This window comes from Cheilinus undulatus, linkage group 17, assembly GCF_018320785.1.
Source record: "Cheilinus undulatus linkage group 17, ASM1832078v1, whole genome shotgun sequence".
Classification (NCBI taxonomy): domain Eukaryota; kingdom Metazoa; phylum Chordata; class Actinopteri; order Labriformes; family Labridae; genus Cheilinus; species Cheilinus undulatus.
This window is the reverse complement of record NC_054881.1, coordinates 22,813,355-22,829,059: the sequence shown is the minus strand read 5'-3', so window position 1 is coordinate 22,829,059 and position 15,705 is coordinate 22,813,355. Positions and strand designations below refer to the sequence as shown.

Below are 15,705 nucleotides of genomic sequence, written 5' to 3'. Positions count from 1 at the left end.
TGGCGGCCCGCAATTGTTAAGACAGGAAGCAAGGCACACTGAGACTGACTGACTTTTCTAAATAAGTTTTTAGACATATTCTGAAATGCACTGCACACAGGAGTGTTATATCCCAAATTTGACTGTAGAGGGCAGAAAACCCCAGGGATTTTGTGTGCATTACAACGTTTCTCAAGGTTTTCTCAAGTTTTGCCAGGTTAAGCCTCATTTATTAATTAAAATATGTTTGTTGCACATTACTGGATGCAGACCAATAAATGTAAACTGTAGAGATGCAACCTGGTCATTAAAATGATTACAATTTTTTTTTTCTGTTTTTTCCTTTTCTTTTCCTTTGATGGCCCTCAGTATTTTATCACCTTAACTGAACCAGGAAGAAACCTTGAATTTCCTCTTAAGATCAACTGTAGTATTTAGATTAGACTGAAAAGAAACTCTGTGTCGGTAAGTTTAAAGGAAGCCTAGTTAAAGTGATTCAGAATGATAACAGAGGTCATTTTATGACTTTTCATAGGACAAAAGTCACCTATCAGCACTTATAAATGCAGCTGCCCTACTTTCAATTATCGGTCTATCATCTATCTATCACGTCAGCACTCCCTACAATAGGGCACCCTCACATGTGTGATACATTCACACTTTTTATCACGGCCTTTTAGCCCCTGTCATCTCGTCTCATATTTTCATTTCCTCTTACCAGAGCCTGTCTCAGCTTCACACAGGAAGCGTCACACTCTTCCCTGCAACCTGCAGCCTCTCAGTCTTACTGTTGTGCCTCTTTTTCACACACTTAGACTACATGCAGCATCTCGCCCACAGAGAGGAACTGTGGTCCGAGTTTGTTTTTTCTCAAGTGATCCTCCCTATCCGACTAGGCATTTTCTGTCTGTTTCACTGCCTCTCCTCTCAGATGATCCATCTGTCAGTCACCTGCAGCTGTTCTTTCACCGCAGCCTCAACATGAGCCTACGAAAACTGGGTGAGTACCCTGTGAGTGTGTGTCAGCTGTACTTTGTTTATGTCTGTACAAGGGTTCCCAGCAAGGCAAATAAGTGTTTCCTATTTTGCTATATTTAAACACATTTCACGTTTTTTTAATGACATAGAAAATCATTGAAGTTTGTGACAGGTCTGAGCATTTTTTCAGTTTTGTGGAACCTATTTTGAAAAATTTATGCCCACTAGGAATGACCCAGGTATACCACCGAGCAACAACAAACTCACCTGCATAGCCATATTTACAGTGCCTATAAAAAAGTTTTCACTCCACTGGATGTTTAAACCTTTTACTGATTTTGTAAATCACTCATGGTAAATACTCTCCTGACAGCTGAGATGTCAAACTTGATCATAGAGCCTAAACATTGCTATGAAATTTCCCCTATTTTTAAATCAAATTCTCCAAGAATGTGTAAATACATCACCCAAAATTCCAGGAAAATGACAGAAAATTTCCCAAAATATTCAAACAAATTTCCTGAAATGCTCAAGAATCTCAAAGGACACCCGTCCCCCCAAATGCCATCCTAATTCCCAAATATTAACAAATAAAACCCCCCACCAATAAAGAAATCCAAGACATTTAGAAATAAAATCTCAAAATGGCCATACATTTCATAGCTAATTTTTCTGTCTACTGACATTCTCATAAATAAAAAAACATCCCCCAGAAATTTCTTGAAAACACCTGAAAATTCCCCAAAATATAAAATAATTCCCATTTAATTGCCTGAAAACTCAGAAATTTCAGTGGGCATTCTGGACCATTATCTTTAAAAATTCAGGAAAAAAGCAGGAATTATGACTATGTTGTAAGAAAGCCAAAATATGGTGTCCTTATAGGTGCATGCAGGGTCTCAGGAGGATATAGTTTGGCTGTTTTATGACAAATAAAATCTTAAATGTCAAAGCAAAAACAGATTTCTGTAAAGTAATCTCAATTAAATGAAAACATGTTTTGTAAAATAAGTGACAGCATAAATATTCACCCCCTTTAAAGTGACTGACCTAATTCAACAGAGGTCCAGCCAGTGGTGCTAGTAGTTTCATAATTAGTGAAACTGGGGACACTGGTTAATTAGTATTCCTTGCTACCATTACACCATGAAGACAAAAGGACACCCCAAGCAACTCAGAGAAAAGGTTATTGAAAAGTGTAAGACAGGGGATGGATTCAGAAATGTTTTATTGTCACTCAAACATCATCTTATTTTGTCATGTTTCTTTCAGGTTTCAAGTGGTTTGGAAGTCTTACCGGTCTCTCTTTCCGTCGCTCCACTGAGAAGTCAGACTCCAAGTCCTCTCCATCAAAGTCTAGAGAGGGATCTGGGTCTGTGTTCGGAGATGGCACTGACTGTGCTCCTCTCACTACGACAACCCTGGTTGCAGTTGTTGAGACCACGGTGGACGACATGGATGCTATGCGTCCTCGCACCTCCAGCTACGTCCGCTCCAGTGAGAGTTACACACATATGGGGACGCTGCCACGGCTGCTGATGAAGAGGAGGGACAAGAGTAATAAAGGTAAAGAATCAGAAGCTCTTGGGTCTAGTCGACAAGTCTTTTACAGCATGCTTGTTTATTTATTCTATTCGTGTCCCTGTTTTTCTCCCACAGGTAGCAGCAAGAAGAGTAAAGACAAGATCAGCACAGGCAGCAGTCAAAGCCAGCCACCTGCAGGTGAACAAGATGATAGAAAACCCCACATCACAGCTGCCTCAGCCAAAGAGGTTGAGGATATCCCTGAAATCAAAACTGAGCCTCAACCAAGCAAAGATTCTGACTTAGATCCCCAAACCGGGCCTGAACCTGCAGATGAAACCAGCATCCCAAACTCTGAACCTGAAGCTGAAGATTTGTCTCCATCTAGTGGTTTAAGTGCTGCACTGCAACAAGAAACCTGTGACAGGCAAGAGACTGACCTGAACCCTGAAGAGACTCCAACACCTGTCCTTAGTCAGGAAGAGGATCAGACCCAGAGTCATACAGAGGAAGATGATGGTCTGTCTGTAGAGTCCAGACCTGCAGCTGAACCTATGGAGGAGGCAGAGAATGGAGAGAAGACTGAGAGGGCAGACAAAGAAAACCAGAAAACTGACAACATGAGTGGGTAAGTTTTCCTTTTGTTATGTTATGTTTGGGATTAAAGCTGCTCTACTTATATATTCTTTTAATTCTGGGCCATTTTGACAGGGAATGTTGAGAGAGTGAATGCAATACATTTTTGCTTTGTTCAGCAGGAAATTTCTTACCAATAAATTTTTTTATTGAAACCCTGCACTGGTTATAAAAAGAAAACATGTCTCAGCTTTTACTTTTAGGAACATTAACTGTCAAAGTAGAATCAAAGTAACAGTCTATAGCAGTGGTCAGTGGTCAGTGGTGCCCACTTGGAAAAGTACCCAATTGACTAAAGATCTATGTATAAACTATCCATTAATATGACAGTGTTTCAGGGCCAAAACAGAAATTTTAATTTCAAGAAAAACAAATGAAAATTCTCAAGTTTAAAAATTAATTTATGAGAAAAATTATTAAATATTTTAAATGTGATTGAACCCTGGATTTGAATTTTTGAGATTGTAAAGACCAAAAGTCTAAATCTGACCACTGTTTTTAGTTTGGGTTCTTGTAAATTTTTGACTTTACATGGTTGAAAAATTATGATTTAAAAAACTGGAAATCTTTGAGTTTCTAATGTCAAAATGTAAGACTTTTGAATCTATTTTTTTTTCTTGTAAATTCCTGACTTTTGAAACTCTGAAATCTTAAAAATATGACTTCATAATTTAAAAAATTTTGATTATTTTCCTACAAAATTTTGACCTTTTTGATCAAAAGTCAACATATAATCCTTATATTTTATTCTTTTAGATTGGCATCTATATGCCATTGTACATTATGTTTCTAATTTTTAAACATAAACATCTAATTTTGAAAACATCAGAGCAGACAGGATCCTGCACCACCCCACCCCTGAGATCTTTGGCTTTTCTTTTCCAGTTTAGAACAAAAGCTCTGTACATTTTTAACCGTGGGAATGCAGGGTGGGTTTATGGGGTCTGACAGTACATTGTTGCCCCAGGGCCTCAGAAAACATGAATACGCCCCTGTTGTTCCATGTGTACTAGTCAGGGAGTGCAGATGTCATTACTGCTAGACTCACCAGGGAAGTTGGACGTTTCTCTCTCTGACCCTACCGACAGGACTCCTCTGAGATGATGGGTGTGAGGTGAGATAATAACAGGATTCATTACTTCACTTTTTAAAGGCAGCAGGTGAAATCGATGCCTTTTATTGATCAGAAGCTTCTGGAAAGCTGCCGCGCTGTTGGTGTGATGTTATTTTATTTAGCATTGATCTGCTCTGACACGCAGGGGAGCGATATAATAAGCCTTTGTGTGCCTTTTTTAAACTTTGTAGTGTTTTTTAAAGAAAGTTTGAACTTTTTCGAAGAATGTGTGTGAAATATGTCCTTCCGCCTCCTCCCCCTCTTTCTCGACTTCTCAGCCGAGCAGATTGCTTTTTCTCGCTGCTTTCCCATGACATGCCAAGGTCTCTGCCTCCAATATCCCTCATGTATGATAGCACAGTGCGCGTATAGTGTTACAGCAGGATTAACACTGCGTAGGCTATATGTGCGTGCGTGCATGTGTAGGCATGTGCGCGCGTGCAGCATCAGCCCATTAGTTCAGCTCTCAGGGACCGTGGGAAATGTAACAGTATGGTGTACAGCAGGTCCAGTATGTTCACATCAAAAAGCTGTCTCTGCTCTCCGTCCTTCTGCTCAGCCTTAAATCAGAGTTCCTGCAGCCCTCACTCCCTGTCCATTCCTCATTCCGTCCACAGCTCTTCACTTCTTTGCTTGAAAACCAATTTAAGTTTATTCTCAGACAGGTTTGATGGCGCCTTTGGGTGCTTGGTGAAGTTTAGACTCTGAAATGAAAAGCTGTCATGGTGTTTCTGGGACTTACTTGAGGAGGAACTGGGTTGAGTGGAGTTTAACATTCAAGAGTTAATGGATTAATGGTTTTACATTTTAGCCCAGTTTTATGTCAGAAAAAGTCCTTACAATTTAGTCTTTACTTTACGTCACATCATATTTTCTCTCTTAAAAAAACTGTGAAATTGTAAAAAAATGAAACCCTAATTTTATACAATCAGTAGCCTACATGTAATAAATAATCTGAAAAAAACTGATGAAAATACTAACAAATATTGGATAACATTTTATTCATGTGGTACTCTAACTTTTGCGCCTTAATTTTCAAACTCTTTACTGATAATAATATAATATTAATAGACAGTCCGGCACAGACATCTCTGTCACGTCTCGTCTTTGTAACAACAAGTGATCTACTTTTTGTCAGAGGTTTTATCATCATCTATTTTTTGCCCGTCCTCGTCCCGTCTTCCTCCTTGAAAATAGGGTGTTAACGAACATTTCGTCATAGTTTTGTTAACAAAATTAACACTGCAGTTCAGGCCCCTGTCTAAACTGTTGCACACGTGCTTGCCACTGGCCTCTGTAGCGATTAGTGGTTACTGCCATGCTGCCACAGTGATCTTTAACCTTGTGTAAACAACCACTAACTGATAGCAATGATAGCATCCAGTAAGAACAACAGTTAAACATCATTTTGATCTGGAAAAGTTGTGCATAGGCTTTTTCAGCCATACTCTCATATAACCAAAGCACTGAGTGAGGATATTTAGCAAATAAATGTGAGCCTTAACTAGAGGTGTCAAGTAACTAAGTACAAATACTTCGTTACCTTACTTAAGTAGAAATTTGGGGTATCTATACTTTACCGGAGTAATTATTTTTCAGACAACTTTTTACTTCTACTCCCTACATTTTCATGGAATTATCTGTACTTTCTACTCCTTACATTTTAAAAATAGCCTTGTTACTCCTAATTCATTTCAGCTTGTTTTCATTCCGGCTTGGCATCGTTCAAAAAACTCACAAATAAAAAAAACAAAAATCTATCCAGATAAATCGCACCATCCGGATAGAGTGAAATTGATTGTGGTTGGATGAGAAGTATAAACATAATACCATTCTGACACCCTATTGGTTTGTACGCGATTCATTGCACCTTTGGACATGACACAAATCACGTCACACTCCAGCAAGGAAATAGCAGACGTATGTAACCTAGTACAAAGATGTCCGTGGCAGAGACTCAAAAGAACTGGAGCGAAATATCCCAACCAAGCACCAGCCAGGAGGTTGGTAGTACACATATATGGTTCTTGAATGTATTTGCATTGTACTAAAATGCGTTTATTTTCAATGGGCATAAATGTAACTGAAACAGGTGCATCCCAAATTTTTCAACACTAACATTTTTTTGTTTTTATGAGATTTTTGTGCCTTTATCAGATAGAGGAGGACAGTGGATAGAGTCAGAAACAGGGTCAAGAGTGGGGGAGAGACAGGCGGTGAAGGGTCTAAGGCCAGATTCGAACCCGGGCCGCCAGCGTACATGGAGGGCGCCTTTAACCACTAGGCCACCTGCTCCCCAACATTAACATTTTAATATAACATTATAGTCATTATGGCCTTTAGAAAAATGTTTTTTTGGGGGAGTCGGGGTAGTGCACTTTGGTAGAATGGAATGCAATGGAATGGAATGGTAGAATAGAATGGAATGGAAGGTATAATGGAATGGAATGGTAGAATTGAATGTTAGAGTGGAATGGAATGGTAAAATAGAATGGAATGGAAAGTATGATGGAATGGAATGGTAAAATAGAATGGAATGGAAAGTATAATGGAGTGGAATGTATAATGGAATGGAAAATATAATGGAATGGTAGAATGGAATTGGCCCCTGTGGTGCGGCCTAAGCTTTTGTCCTTAATGGATTTTTTTCCCCTTTACATTACTTTTACTTTTATACTTTAAGTTGTTTTGAAACCAGTCCTTTTATACTTTTACTTGAGTAAAAATCTTGAGTTGATACTTCAACTTCTACAGAAGTCTTTTTAAACCCTAGTATCTATACTTCTACCTGAGTAATGAATGTAAATACTTTTGACACCACTGGCCTTAACACATAAAGAGGCTAGCAGTGCTAGCACCTCTGTTAGCAACATTCCATAAACCAACTTGATATTGTTTACCAACTGTGATGGAGGTATAGTCCTAGATTTTGACTGTTTACTGAGTGTTTTATTTACTTTAGGCTAGCCGACTAAACAGAGTTATAATTTGCATCTAATGGGATGTAAAATCATTCACCTAGGAACATCATTAGGCCAGAGATGGTAAGGAAACAGATACTGTTTTATCCAAGAGGGCATTCAAATTAACACACATGAAAAGCTGTTCACTAGGGATGTAACAGTATGAAAATCTCATGGTACGATAATACCTTGGTTACAGACTTGAAAAAAGTGATGTAGGCCTTTATTAAACAACAATTGCATTTTGAATATTACAATATTTGCAAAGAGTGCCATATGTCAGGGTTAGGCTTAGGCCCTAGGCTTAAAATGTATACTTTTATATATACTCGTAGGATCCAACATTTTTTCCAATGATATTGAGGTGCTTCTGTCACTGCAGTATTGCAAATTTAACGGTACTGTTACATCTCTCTGGAGCTTTCAGGTACATTTTTATCAAAAACAGCCCCAAAGCAGGGATTACTTTAGGAGATTTACAAATTGTACTAAATAAGACAACTTCCTCGACTTGTTTTTTAATATAAGGAAAATCCACCCATCCATATGTTGACCCTTTAAAATGGCTTTAGGGAGGCCAGGGGGCTGGAGGTACTCCCAGCTGCCATTGGATGAAAGCAGGGTACAGCTTTGACTGGTCGCCTGACTCAGAGGCAAACAGGCAGTCACACTCACGGGCAATTTAGAGTCACCATTTAACCCGACAAGTATGTTTTTGGACTTGTCTAGATCTGACTGGAGCCATATTTTACCGCCATTTTTATGTGCCCTTTTAGCAAAAAAAAAAAAAGGGCACGTAAAAGATTTTTTTATCGAAATTTCAACCTTGACATTGAGTTCTACTGTAGGGCTTAGTGGCCTTCTTCCGATCTCTGTTCGTTCTCAAAGCCTCATGTATGATTGCTATGTTTTTCTATTTCAGCTCATCTCAGTCAAATTCTGTTCTGGATAAATCCTGATGTTATCTCTGCATATTACTGAGACAAATACCTTCCATTTCACAGCCTTTTTTACACTAACAGCACAGTCTCAGCCTGGGAGGGGATCGTAAAGCTTCTCTTGTGGGACCTATTAACATTCCCGAGCCCGCTGACTGCCATGTTGGCACCCTTTGATCCGGCCTCTCCGTGGCCATGTGTAACAAGGCTTTGCTCGGGGTCCTGTGAGACCCATCATGCAATTGGGGATCTGGGCTGATTGATCTTTTAACTTGTCTGGGGGTGTAATAGCCCTCTTTTAGCTCACGCCTGCTCTGTATCTCAAAGCTGCACGGTGCTATATAGCTCCCAAGACTGCAGCACAGCGGGGGGGGTTTGACACAAGATCTGGATCCATCATGAGTGTAAAAGTGTGAGTTATGGCTCCTGAGAGATTTGAGAGTCCAGTTTCATATTCGGCAACCTTAGATGCACAGAGGGGTTTGTTATCTGAATGTTTTCCATGACCGCTGCAACAATATTTTACTCGAAGGAGAGGCTGCAGCAGGAATGGGTCATGGGAATACAAGGCAGGTTTTTTATGTCTGTAATAACATGCGGCGCACCTGTTACCACATCAAACATAAAGGCTGGTTCAATAGAGGTTTATAGCCATTTTTTCTGTTATTCCATTGGTTAACAATCCCCCTCTTTCATGTCTTTATTTCTCCTTTTTCTTTTTTCTTTTTAGCAACATGGAGCAGGCAGAGAGCCAGGCCGAATACGTCCAGGTAAGACTGTCTTTTATCTGAGGCCATGCCTTTGAATAAGCCTATAATATACAGATACTTTGTTGTTTTTCTGCTCTCATATACCTAATATTTCTGCATACATTTATATTTCTCCCTTTTGTAGTAATGGACACTGTTTCAATTCTTCCTTTCCCTTATTTTTAATGAGATTCTTTGCTGTAGCCCTCAGATATTTATATATTTGGCTGTTTTGTGTCTTTAGTCTGCAGCAGTTGTGCTCAATTCTGCAAACTCACCCTGCATTTATCCTTATGCTGTCTGCCATTTAGCTAATTACATTTAAAGTAGCATTGCAAAAGTCAGCACTGTGCTAAAGCATGCTGCAGCCAGTAGGTGGGGCTGTACACTTCAAATGTGAAGCCCTCTAATACCAGAGAACTGTTAGTGTTAGAGAGCTGTTAGTGTCAGATGAGCTGCTTCCTGACCTTGGATGATGGACAAAAGAAATGTATGAGCCACAAACAGCCATTTACTGATGGCAGACATTGAAGTAAGAGCAATAAGAGGGATTGGAAGAATGGAAGGAGACAGTAATGAAAAGGAAGGAAGGAAAAAGAAACTCTTATGAACTGTTGAGCTCCTGGGATCTGCTTTTCTATTGATTATACATCACAGACAAGGTAGTAAAAGCCTTCTCCTGTGACCCTGACCTGTGCTGCTTTTGTAAAACAAATATATCCCCACCACAACAAATTGAGTGAAGAAATCCCAGCTTCCTTTGCGACTACATCTGTCATCATGACAGCATCATTTCTCTGTTATCAGGCCTAGTTTTATGTAGTTTTCCTGCTAGGTGTAATGGTCTTCTTACACCTGGCTTTTTGGAGTGTTTCAGAGGGAATTTGTGCCCATTCACTCTATCAAGGAGTGGTCAGGCACTGATTTTGGACAAGAAGACCTGGCTTACAGTCTCCATTCCAAAGGTGCTCGACAGGTTTGAGGTCAGGGCTCTGTGCGGGCCAGTCAAACTCATCACCCCATGTCTTATTAGTCCTTGCCTTGTGCACTTGAGCACAGCCATGCTGGAATAGGAATGGCCTTCCCCAAACTGTTGCCACAAAGTTAGAAGCATAGCATTGTCAAAAACATCTTGGTATTCTGATGCATTAAGATTGGAGATAAGGGGCCTAGCCCTTGCCCTGAAAAACAGCCTCATACTATTGTCTACTCTCCACAAAATGTCAAGCATGATCTTCTGCTTCATGGCTTACTTGCTGTTGTTCCTAAACTCTTCCACTTTCACAGTTGACTTTAGAATATCCAGTGGGGATAACATTTCTCAAACCATCTTATTGCAAAGGTGGCATCCATCACACTTGAAGTGACTGATCTCTTCAGAACGACCCATTTTGTATCACAAATGTTTGCAAATGGAGACTGCATGGCTAGATGATTGATTTATACACTTTTGTTAAGGGGTCATTGGTTTTGAAACATGCTTGTGGGTTTTATGGAAAAACCCTGAATGGAACCATATCTTAATTCACTCTATTGACTTATCTCATGCCCCAGGTTGAACAGGTCTCATTACAAGATCTACTTTCTCAGTTGAGTGACCACTAAATCCACTCATTAGCAGCCATATCTGTGTAGTACATACTCTCTCATTCTTAGGGGATTTGTGGACTAAAAAAGTATACTTAATTCATCTTAGTGTGTTGTAGCCAGTGTCTGAGATGATCACCTGCCAAACACATGACAGGACATTTTGGGACCAAAAATAGTAAGGTAAATACAAATAAGCTATGCTGAGTTTCAAACATTTTTGTGTGACAATCAGCAGCAGCAGTCTGATAGTGTAGAATTTTTCCTGAGAGCTCTATCCTGCTACAGTATACTGTATGTAATATTTTATGAAAGAAAATTAATTTTTCATGACAATGATGCACTCTTTATTTCTGTGGAGGTGTTTCACCTCCACTAGAAGACACTGGGAGGGACCCTGCACTGTAGCCTGTCATTAACTTAGAAATGAGAATTCGAAATCCTTGGTGGCACAACCAACTTTTGTCTTGTCAGTCCATGGACTAATTTCCCAAAAGTCTTGGACATCATAGAGATGTTTTGCGTCAAATGTGAGATGAGCCTTTGTGTTCTTTTTTGTCAGCAGTGGTTTTGGCCTTGGACTCTCCCATGGATGCCATCTTTGCCCAGTCTCTTTCTTACTGTTACAACCAGAACACTGACCTTAACTGAGTCAAGTAAGGCCTGCAGGTCTTTAGATGTTGTTCTAGGTTCTTTTGTGACCTCCTGGATGAGTCGTTTGGTAGGCCGGCCACTTCTAGGAAGGTTCACGACTCTTCCAAGTTCTCTCCATTTGTGGATAATGGCTCTCAGCATGGTCCACTGGAGCTTCAGCACATTAGAAATAGACACCTAAGTCTTTAATTTGGATATTTAAGGGTTAAAAGAGACAGCTACTTATATTTTATGCTTTATCTGTGAATCCTGCCCCTAATGCCACAGCATACCTTTTACACTGGTAGAAATGCTGCCTGACATCTTCAGTTTAAAACAAGCTTGATCCTCATGTGAAAGAGCTCTTTAAACATGGACCTCCACCATGATTTATTCATCCAACATGGACTGAAATCACAACTCATTTCTTTGTTCAAACCTCTTCTGAAGTACACTTCCTCAGCCAAGTATTTCTTACTCTCTTCCTTTCTATCTCTCAAAAACCAAAACAAACCCCTCCCACTCCGGCTCACAGCCCCACCCACTCGCTGAAAGCTGCCGGCGGTCCCTCCGTCTCTCTCCGTTTCTCTGAAACATTTATGACAGCTGATGTTTAAATCAGGAGTCTGCCTCCATGTTCCTGTTATGAGGGGAGAGACCGTGAGGCCAGGGACTCTACCCCCGCTGTGTCACATGTGCACTCTTACACGCGTGCATCATTGCTTATTCATACATTCACACGTACACATACACAGGCATACAAAACCAAAAAAAAATGAGGCAGGGGTAATTATGTGTATGATGAAGAAAATAAGCATCTGTAGGAAAAGCCCTAGAGCATTTAGGGCCAGTTATCCATCTTTTTAGTTTTATCATAAAAATCCATCATCATTCATTTTTAATGTGGACACACAGCTGGTCAAGCACTGTTTCCTGTTGTTTTTGTCACTTTTAGTGAAAAATACAGAAGAAGTACTTTTTTAATGGTTTTTGAAAAAGTAGGCCTGATGTTGTTGTGCTGCAGGAAACTGCAGAATTTGTGAGCATGTTTTCAAAAATGTGTAACTTACACTTGATTGTGTGTGTTTGTTTTAGCCTCCAGCCCAGCCCTGCTTTGTCTCATGTCCTATTTACTGGTTTTGGTGCTACTTTGTCAGAAGGGGGAGGTGAAACGGTTTGGTATATGAGGTTTATTAACATACGTCTGCCACATTCATGCTCTATAAAAAATCTGTGAGTGTGGGACGGGCTCAGCTGTGTCTGTCTGTGTGTTACTGCATGTTTGATTATGAGAATGGTTTGAATTTCCAAAATCTGCGAGTGTCTGTGTGCTGCCTGATTAAATTAAGGCAGTGCCCTGTGGGTTCATGTAAGCGTGTGTGCGTGTGACTATTACAGTGGATTGAATTAATGTGGCGCCTCTGTAAATGAGAGGGGGTGTAAACTGTCAGGACTGGCCCTCAGTAACACAATCTTCACTTCTGTTCCCTTCATGGTGCAGACACAGTGACAAACGTCTGCAAAAATATCACAAACACAGTGATTACTAAAGGATATTTGCTTGGCTTTGATTAAGTCTTCAATTAATAAAAGGCCTAAATGCACACTTCATCTTTTTGTCACACATTAATATGTGGAATATTTTATTCATGCTCCATTTCCAAAAAGGTTGGGACGATGTGTAAAATGGGAATAAAACTGAACACAGCAATTTGCAAAGAATTTTCAATCTATATCCAATTTAATGCAGCAAAGAGAGAAGATATTTAATGTTCAAACTAAAGTGATTGTTTAAAGATATACACTCATTCTGAATTTGATGCCCCAGATCACCAGAACATCCAAAATTGAATAAATAAAATGAAAATTGATGAGCCCTTTTGGCTCTCACCAAAGTACCCTATGTTGCAGAAAAAACTAAAACTAACACTAAAAATGATAAAACTAAAGAAGGCATCTTTGCAAAATAAGAACTAAACTAATCCATCAAACCAGCAATAAAACTAATGAAAACTCAACTAAACTTTAAAATGAAAATAAAAGCTAGCAAAAAAAAAAAATCCGAAACTATTATAACCTTGTTCCTCTGATCTATTTTGCAACTCATAATGCTCCATGCATTTTCAATTGGAGATTTTCTTTACTCCATACAGGCCAGTCTAGTACTTGCACTATTTTACCTTGAAGCCATGCTATTGTAATTTGTGCAATTTATGGCTTGCCATTGTCTTTCTGAAATAAGCAGGAATGTCCCTGAACAAAATGTCATCTGGATAAAAGCATATGAGTCCCCAAAACTGGTCCCTCTTAGTATAAAAGATGCCTTCACAGATGTGATAGGAATCCCTGCACTCTTACACCCCACACCATCACAGCTGGCTTTTAAACTCTGCATTGATAACATTTTGGACGGTCCTTTTCCTCTTAGGTTGGTGGACTAAACAGACATTATTTCAAAAAAACAATTTAAAATGTGAACTAATCTGATCACAGCAGACTTTTCAGACTAATCATGGAACATTACAAGACGGAGATGTTTCAAAGCTAAATGTAAAGCCGGAACTACACTCCAGACATGGCTGCTGCACTGTCTCACTCCGCCCAGTGGTTTACTCAAGAAATAGTTCCATGTATTTGCTTCATGTGTCGTAATGTTATATAATTATACATTATTATTTCATAGCGTGGTGAATGTGCAGGTCACAACTTGTCCACAAGAGCATTTTGGAGTTGTTGGATTGTGTATTTGATGAGTTTGATGAGGGAAAGCCGGAATACCGTCTGCTTACATTGAGTTGGCACAGCAGGTCCAAATTGGCAGTGCAGATCTAGAAACAGCTTGCACTGAACTAAAGGTAACGAACCTATTACTAAGACTATAGGAATTATGGCAATGGGCGAATTTGCCAAAATGTTGAAGTATCCCTTTAACTGTGATGAAAACTTAAAGGCATTTTAATCTGAAAACTATGAATAGATTTAAAATAGCTACCAAATTAACACACTTAATAGTAATTGTACTCATGGACTGTCACAAGTAAGCAACACAAAACTTGAATGAGGTACAGCAACAGAGGGGCAGCCACCAGTAGCAGTTCACGCTTCTTTATGAAACAGTCTCTGAAAGTACATCCAGTGTTTCCACGACAATATGAAACATTTTGCATCTGTCATGGCAGCTCTATGATGGCAGCCACCATGACAAGACGGGTCCTGCTAGAAAAAAAAAAGTTTTTTTCTGGATTTGAAACTGTTAGAAATATTTGAGGTACTGCTAGAATTCTATTAATAATTACAAATATGAAGAAGTGGTCATTTTTTAGATTTGTATCGACATTTCAGTGCAGAAATTCTACATATTACTGGCACCAGGCCACAACTACGGTGGCCCATAGGTGCAAAACAAAAATACAAAATCTGAAACACTTATAAAACTTGAAACTTGGATTACTTCCAGCATTTGGTACATTCCCTTTCTGTAAGATACTTTTGTTAAAAAAAAAAAAAACAGTTTCAGAAGATGTAGAAGTGTTTTGTGTATTTTTTTTTTAAATTTGATTTGTAAAATGAAAATTTGTTTCATCCTTTGTAAAAGTGTTTTTTAAATGTTAAATTTGTTTCATGAAATATAAAAATGTTTCTGTTAAAAGTGTTTCAGACTTGTATTTTTGTGTTATATTTCCAGGCCACGGTATAAAACCTGCTATCTCCAAAATCATAATTTCAGTAATGAAAAAAAAACACTTAATTTTTCAGATAATTTAACACTGAATGTTCATAGTTAACAACTTTTTAACGCTTTTTATTGCTTTAAAATTGGTTACAATCTACTGACAGCTATAGAGGATGACTGATTTATGAAAAAAGTAAGAATCATGATAAATGGAGAAACAAGGTTTTAGGCCAACACCAGGGATAATTCTGACCTATAAGGCCTCTTTGCCTGTTTCTGGAATGATCCCAGATAGTTACACCTCCATAATACTACCAGCTTTAAATGCCTCTTCAGGAACAAATTGGTGATGTCACTGAGACTATCTACTTGTTTTATATATTTATGCATTCATCCCTTCTGTTCAGATCAAACAAAAGTTGCAGACAGGCTTTGCTATCTTTGAAGCCATGCCAGTTAATTGGCTCAGAATGCTGACTCTCTCTGAGCACACTTTGCTAATTGGCCGTCAACTTTTAATGAGTCATTGTGTATTCACCTTTGCAAAGATGATTTACACCGCAGTGCTGGCTAACACATGAACAGTGCAAATATATAATAATAGAACAGGATGAACTGTGTCACAAATGTAAAAATACTATTAAAAACACAATCAAAGAGGAGCATTCACTCTGATGTAGTGGGACTTTGGATATCCCTTCACAATCTGAGTTCATTGAAAGAAAGCTCTTATTTTGACAGAAAAGCTTTTTAAAATTCTTTTACTTGCTCACCGTCTTCAAGGTCAGCATGCTTGTACCACAAAAGAGTACACAGATAGAGAATAATGTCGCATTGATTTATTTTAGACTCTATTATACACTGCTTTATTCACGCCAAAGATTAGCCTTGTTGCTACAGCAACACATTTATGTGAGGTTAAGTCATTTAA

General features: G+C 38.9%; 1 protein-coding gene across 2 annotated transcripts in view; it reads left to right on the top strand.

The window, feature by feature from the left end:
- The first annotated feature begins 858 nt into the window (after positions 1-858).
- sh2d3ca (SH2 domain containing 3Ca) overlaps positions 859-15,705 on the top strand; it is a 92,656-nt gene continuing 77,809 nt past the window's right edge. For both annotated transcript variants that reach the window (XM_041811200.1, XM_041811199.1), the window contains exons 1-4: positions 859-979; positions 2,230-2,523; positions 2,617-3,109; positions 8,863-8,902. In XM_041811200.1, coding sequence (XP_041667134.1) covers positions 961-979; positions 2,230-2,523; positions 2,617-3,109; positions 8,863-8,902 — 846 coding nt within the window. In that variant the 5' untranslated portion in view covers positions 859-960. The remainder of the gene's footprint in view (positions 980-2,229; positions 2,524-2,616; positions 3,110-8,862; positions 8,903-15,705) is intronic.